The sequence below is a fragment of the Poecilia latipinna genome, unplaced genomic scaffold (genome assembly GCF_001443285.1).
Source record: "Poecilia latipinna isolate Pla-1442-1.1 unplaced genomic scaffold, P_latipinna-1.0 Scaffold613, whole genome shotgun sequence".
NCBI classification, from domain to species: Eukaryota; Metazoa; Chordata; class Actinopteri; order Cyprinodontiformes; family Poeciliidae; genus Poecilia; species Poecilia latipinna.
The window spans coordinates 540,172-547,557 of NW_015113229.1; the positions used below are offsets into that span (position 1 = coordinate 540,172).

The 7,386-nt window shown below is 40.1% G+C and overlaps 1 protein-coding gene across 1 annotated transcript in view; it reads right to left on the reverse strand.

Annotated features, from left to right (window-relative positions):
- Nucleotides 1-2,363: 2,363 nt before the first annotated feature.
- The window catches only part of aoc2 (amine oxidase copper containing 2), a 12,160-nt gene continuing 7,137 nt past the window's right edge, over nucleotides 2,364-7,386 (reverse strand). The window contains exons 2-3 of the mRNA XM_015043060.1: nucleotides 6,132-6,250; nucleotides 2,364-4,225 (exon numbers count right to left, since the gene is read on the reverse strand). Of these exons, the coding sequence (XP_014898546.1) occupies nucleotides 4,055-4,225; nucleotides 6,132-6,250 (290 nt within the window). The 3' untranslated portion in view covers nucleotides 2,364-4,054. The remainder of the gene's footprint in view (nucleotides 4,226-6,131; nucleotides 6,251-7,386) is intronic.

The window sequence follows — 7,386 nt, forward strand, 5'->3', positions numbered from 1 at the left end:
ACCCGTTTAAATAAAGAAAGTAAAAAAAGGCATACTTTATTAGCCTAAAATTTACACTGAGATGTAAAAAAATTATATTTTGAACATATATTTTAAAATATACACAAAATATATCTTAAATATACATGAGCAAGTGTATATTTACACTTGGGCAAATATATATTTTGTTCACTTAAAGTATACTTTTATTATTTTAAAAGTGTATTTTGGTACAATTATGTTTAAGTGTGTTTAAAGTTATAATTTCAAAATTGGTACAAGCATACTTTTAGTATACTTCAGATATATTTGGTAGTACACTTAATACTTAGTATACTTAAAGTGTACTTTCACAAATGTATGTATGTTTGAAATATACTAAAGTATACTTCATTTTCACCTGGGGAGCCCGCTTGTGTTGGTATTGTGGGGAGACCGGACATTTCATTGCTAGCTGTCCAGTGCGGCCAAACTATCGGGTCCACCAGTAGAAAGGAGGAGTCTGGTGGACCAACGGCAAATTCAAAAACCTCCTCGTTTCATGATTAATTCTAACCTTTGTTACAATAACCAAACTCTTCCCTTGGCTGCGATTCAGGCTGCAAACGGACACTAATAGACTCAGAGTTAGTCAAACAAATGTCTATTGAAGTAATTAAGTTACCTGTTCCACTTTGTGTTTCCACCTTGGATAGGAAGGCTCTTCCTCAAATAACTCGCAAGACTAAATCGCTCCTTCTAGTTTGTTCTGGGAACCACAATGAATTAATTTCTTCTTTTGTATTTCCTACAGCCACGTCATCTGTCATTTTAGGTTTTGACTGGCTTGAGCAACATAACCCTCACATAAACTGGTCTAATAAACATATTGAATCATGGTCCGCTCGCTGTCACTCCACCTGTCTCTGATCAGCTGTTCCCCCAGGTCCATCACCAGCTGAACATCATGAGGCGGACCACCCAGATCTGTCTACCTTTCCTGCCGACTACCATGGCTTGGCTCCGGTTTTCAGTAAGGTCAAAGCTCTCACTTCCTCCTCACCGACCCTATGATTGCTCCATAGATCTGCCTGGAGCCCCATTACCATCCAGTCGGCTGTATAACATCTCACAATCTGAACGGGAAAATATGGAGAAATATATCAAGGACTCAATGGCTGCAGGTATAATCAGACTATCTTCTTCTCCTCTGTGTGCTGGTTTCTTCTTTGTTGGAAAAAAGAATGGGACTCTAAGACCATGCATTGACTACCGAGGGTTAAACCAAATTACTGTTAAAAATAAATGCCCTTTACCCCTGTTGTCTTCTGCCTTCGAGCCAGTGCATGGAGCCACTGTTTTTTCAAAATTGGCCCTGAGAAATGCTTACCATTTACTGCGAATCCGGCAAGGAGATGAGTGGAAACGGCCTTTAAGACACCTTTGGGACACTTTGAGTACTTGGTGATGCCTTTTGGATTATCTAACGCCCCTGCTTGCTTCCAGGCTCTTGTTAATGATGTGTTGAGAGATTTTTTTTTAACATTTTTTGTTTGTATATCTGGACGATATACTTATTTACTCTAAGACTCTATCTGAACATAAACGTCATGTCCGCCTTGTTCTCCAACGTCTCCTGGAAAATAAGCTGTATGTTAAGGCTGAAAAGTGTGAGTTCCATAAGCCTTCTGTGTCGTTCTTAGGCTTCATACTTGAGGTTGGACAGGTACATCCCACGTAGGAGAAAATCAAGGCTGTGGTGGATTAGCCTACCCCCAAAACACGCAAGCAACTCCAGAGGTTTCTAGGTTTCACTAACTTCTGTCGGCATTTCATACACAATTACAGCCAAACAGCCCTTCCATTAACCGCTCTCACCTCCTCTAAGACACTTTCCGCTGGACTCCCAAAGCTGAAACTGCATTTGACAAACTCAAGTCTCTGTTTTCCGCCGCCCCTGTCCTTATCCAGCCGGACCCCTCTAGACAATTTATTGTGGAGGTTGACGCATCTGATTCTGGGGTGGGAGCTGTTTTGTCCAAAATTTCTGACTCTGATAACAAAACACATCCATGTGCCTTCTTTTGCCGCAGATTATCCCCCGCTGAACGAAATTATGATGTGGGTGACCGTGAACTTCTGGCCATCAAGTTAGCCCTGGAGGACTGGCGGCATTGGTTGGAGGGAGCTGAACATCCGGTGCTGGTTTGGACCGAGCATAAGAACCTCTCTTACCTTCAATCTGCCAAATGCCTCAACCCACGTCAGTCCCGTTGGTCTCTGTTCTTTTCAAGGTTTAACCTGTCCATTTCCTACCGCCCAGGCTCCTGTAACCAGAAACCAGATGCTCTGTCCCGGCAATATGCTGCTGATGATTCAGACAAGACTCCTGCGACCATCTTGCCCCCCAGCTGCACCGTGGGTGTTGTCACCTGGGAGATTGAGGACCTCATAAAGCAAGCCCAGTCGTCTGAACCCATACCTGAAGGCTGCCCTGCTAAGAAGATTTATGTCCCCTCAACTGTTTGAGCCCGATTTCTTCACTGGATCCACGCCTCTAAGTTTTCTGGGCACCCAGGTACGAGCCGTACTATCTCCTTGATTAACCGCAGGTTTTGGTGGCCATCCATCCACAAAGATGCTAAGGAGTATGTTTGAGCCTGTACAGTCTGCTCCCGGAACAAGTCATCTCATCAGCCCCCATCTGGACCATTACCCATTCCCAAGCACCCATGGTCACACATTGCAATAGATTTCATCACTGGTTCACCTCCATCTAAAGGTATAACAACAATACTCACCATCATAGACCGTTTTTCCAAGTCCTGTCATTTAGTGCCTCTTCGCAAACTCCCCACTGCATTTCAAACTGCTCAGCTATTAATCAAACATATTTTTTGTTTACGTGGCCCCCCTGTTGAGATACTTTCGGACCGTGTTCCGCAATTTGTATCACAAGTCTGGAAACAGTTTTGTACCGCTCTCGACGCTAAAGTAATGCTGACTTCCGGTTACCACCCTCAGTCCAACGGCCAAGTTGAAAGAATGAATCAGGAACTTGAGTCAGTCCTCCGCTGTTTTACGTCTAACAATCCATCTGATTGGAGTCAGTTCCTGCCATGGGTCCAATACGCACACAATAGTCACATTTCTGCTGCTACCGGTCTGTCTTCTTTTGAAGTGTGCCTAGGATACCAGCCTCCTCTTCTCGCCTCGGATGAAGACCTCATTTCTGTTACCGCTGTCCAAAACCACATTCGTTGCTGCAAAAAAATCTGGAAATCCACCATCAACGCACTCAATAATACCGCAGCCCAAAACAAACGCTTCGCCGATTGCAGAAGGATCCCTGCTCTGGAGTACTCACCTGGTCAGAAGGTTTTGTTATCCACCCAAAACATACATTTAAAATCCATGTCCAAGAAAATGTCCCCTAGGTTCATTGGACCTTTAGAAGTGGAGTCTGTCATTGTCCGTCTGAAGTCCGTCTCCATCTCCCAGCTTCATTGAGCATCCATCCGACATTCCAAGTGTCACAAATTAAATCTGACCAAACCAGCACCACAGTGCCCCGACGTTCCAGTGTTCTTTGTCACTATTGGTTATCTGAGACCCTGCCGTTGACTTACCTGCTTGTAATAAACCTCTTAAAACTGATTACTCTTTTCCTGATTTGTGTTCTGCATGTGGGTTCGAAATGTTAAAACAAACATGACAGAATGTGGTGAAGACAAAAACAAAAATGGCACCCAAAACTCACACAACCAAGGATTACAACATATATGTACATTCCTGGTCAAAAGATTGCAAAAATAATTGCAAGGATACTTGCAATTATTTATTTTTTTATTCAAATTTTGTACTACTGGACTGTAATCAGATTGTTATTTGTGGAAAAAAAGTTTGAGAAATCAATGTTTGACTGATGAAGTATTAATTATAATGACTATAATTAATAAAGATTAATAATTAAATTATTAATAATAAATTCTCAATCAGTCAATAAGTGAGAAGCAGGTACCACATTGAACAGTAATAATGTAGTAACTGGACCATAGCATAGATTTTCCTTTATTTATATTTAATTTGTTCATTCCTACCTGGCCCAGGACATTGATCTCTCTTCAGTCTGGCTCTCTGGTAGGTGGTCTCCTGCAAAGCTAAACACCTGCAATTTGTAGGAACGCTGATGACCCCAACGATTGGTTTTCCTGCTAGCGATGTGAAGATAGCGAGGTATCTTGGTGTCATAACGCAGGGCGGCCTCCTGTGGAAGAGTTCCAGAAGTCTGACAGTCAAAATCCAAGATGTGACAAATGGCATATGCAGATTTACAAACAAATTGAGATTTACAAGTGAGAAGCAAAATAATGAGTTCGGCATCCTATGGAGATTCAGTTCCTCATTCAATTCATTCAGTTTGCATATGTGACAGTCATGAAGTACACAGTAGCCTTTGCCTACCAATTAATTCTAAAATATGCCCACTGTCAGTGTTTTCCACTGAAGCTGCTCTTTTCATGATGGGCCATTTGATTGTGGACCCAAATGCAGAAAGGCAGAGACATTGAGTAAATGAAGAATGTTTAATAAAAACATTATCGACATAAACTTGCAAAAACGTACAGAAAAGTGGCACGGGGGCGAGGGAGAGGGACAACTAGACAAAAGAAATAATTGAACTAGAGCAACAAGCATATAAACTAGAATCATTAGGAAAGTCTCAACTAAAAAAACAGAAACAAGACTGATCTAGTCAAAGAAAGAGACAAATGAACACAGAATAATAAACAAACCTTGAAACAACCCAGAACATAATATCACCCTCCCCGTCCAGCCTCTCATATTTAAATATGGCAGCATAAATATGTTGTCATATTTATGACAAAAATCATAAATATTCGTGAAGACTCCTTCATGTCCATAATATGTGTTATGTCATGTTTGCAGAAGCCAAACTGAGGACTAATATGGCCACATTTTCTTTAAAGTTGCTCTGCTTCTTAGATTGATCTGTGATCATTTGGGAGGCGGAAACAGGATCTCCACATTTACTTTTGACAGATGGTTCAATAGTGGTCCATTCTTGCTACTTTGCTAGCTAGACTATTTGTTCTTCTGGTTGAAATTCTCATGCTGTCTGGGTGTTTGGTGTTTTTGTCATGGGGTTTTATGTTCCATGCATTTCTGTTATTCAAATGCTTTGCTTATTTATCTGTAAGTTTGGGTTCATAGGCATAGGCATACCTGTCAAGTTTTGGACTTGAGAATACGGGAAATATTATCAAGTCCAATACCTCAGTCCTGTTAGATTCTATTGTCAGAGTGGGGGTAACCAGGGTGACGTTGGGAAAGGGAGGCAAAATACAGTAGTTTTCTGGAAAAACGGGAAACTTGACAGCTATATATAGCTGGTGTCGTGTCTTGTTTCTCTGTGTTTTATTTAAGTTACATTTTTGTTTCAGTTAGTCTCTTATCTTGTTCTCATGCCTGATCTTGTCTATCCATTGTTATCCTAATCTTCCTCTTCTGGGTTCTGTTCTAACCATGATTATTGTCCCTATACCTCAGTCCTGTTATGTTCTAGTATCCATGTTTTGGTTTTCTTTAGCTTTCATTGTGTTCTGGTATCCTTTAATTGTCATGTTTCATTTTTTGTTTTCATATGTTCCTGTATTCTCTGCCTAGTCTGCTTCTCCAGCTAAGTTCCTTGGATCAGTCTTCAGTAGTCTCTGTAAACAAAATTGTCCTTCAGAAAATGTTTAGTTGAGACCAAAGCTCCAGACTGAAGTCTTTTGTCATCCAGGTTTTGGCAGAAAGAAAGAAAAGAGAAAAACAATAAGTTATGTGAATAGAAATGATTGAGTTTGTTCTAATTTATCATATGAAGAATTGAGTTATTGCCTATAGTGACAGGCCTAATTATTATTCCTAAAAACAACAGGATTCACATTTTGTAATCATCTCCACATTTTATAATAATGTTATTTCATAATGTGGGAGGAAGAATTACAAAATACTGCATTATTGCATAATGCAGTATTACAAAGATATAATGGATTCAATACTGTGGTACCCTATAAGCTGCCACTGTAATTGCTATGCATCAAAAAGCAGACCTTTTTTTAAATAAAATAAAAACAGAAGACTAGCAGAGGAAAATTAGTACTAACCTGTTCAGTTCTGAACTGCTTTTCCACCAGCCGAGGGACCATTGCATATCGATCAGGCATCCAAGGCAAAGAAACATTGGTAAACTCCATATCTTTGGCCTGAAATACATTCTCCACTCCTGAAAAGGAAAAGTAGATATTACAACAAAACCCAACAAATATGCTTCTGCATTTACTATTTTTACTTTTTAGAATTGTTTCATGCAATGGGTCAAATATGTACTGAAGATGTCAGGGTTTTGTTTTATTAAAGACATTCCTAATATGTCCCAAATAATCCACACATACAAAGAAATCAAAGCAAATGAGTCCACAAAGGATATTTTAGATAGAATATTGGAAGGATAAAGGAAAATAAGTTACACCATAACAGAAATATTTTAAATATTATGAGAAAAATTACATTACATTTATCCAGTAATTTGTCCTTCAGTTATCTGAAGGCTGGCCATGTACACTTTAAGACAGTTCACACCATTATGTTTACTGCTGCAGATTTCCCATGTGGCATGGTGTTTCTGTGGTGATATGCACAGCAACTCTTCCACTAAACTTGATGTGGAAGAGCATAAATGACCAAAGCTCATTTATACTCAGCTTTGGTCTCATCTGAGTATAAATGAGTTTATCAGATATGTCAATGTCTTGTCTATCTGAAAGATTTCCATTTACTAAGAAAAATAACCACAGGTTCAATTCCTTTTTTGCCCATTGTAGAGACACCCTGCAAAGCTTAGTCCTGTCCACAGCAAATGTAGAAATAATGAAATGGTTTATATACTGTGCATCACTGTTCTACTTAAGAAAGAACAGCAGTGTCGATATTTCCATTTTAACATGAAAAAGTACACAGCTCACAGCAGCTTTTCATTTCTTTTTACAGGTGCCTTGTTGAAAGTATTCCAACCTAAAGCAGGAAATAACAGCACAGGAATCACTGGGATGGATTGGAGAGGTTTTCCTGTTTCTTACTGGCTTCCTTTCAGACACTGCTGATGAAATGGGGATTGACACGTACAATGAAGCAGTGACATGTCCGATGTGATGCGAGGCATCGTTTGCTATATCACGTGACTTTCAGTAAGACAACACAATCATCAAAGCGGGGCTTCATCTGACACGCCTTTTTTATTTTGTACATGCCTGGGAGCCTGTTGTCTTTTGCGTCTCCAGGCCCCGCTTACCTGTCAATCTGTTTGTGGAACGGAAACTCTTCGAGTACATCTGCAACTCTGATGTTCTAATCTACCTGCCT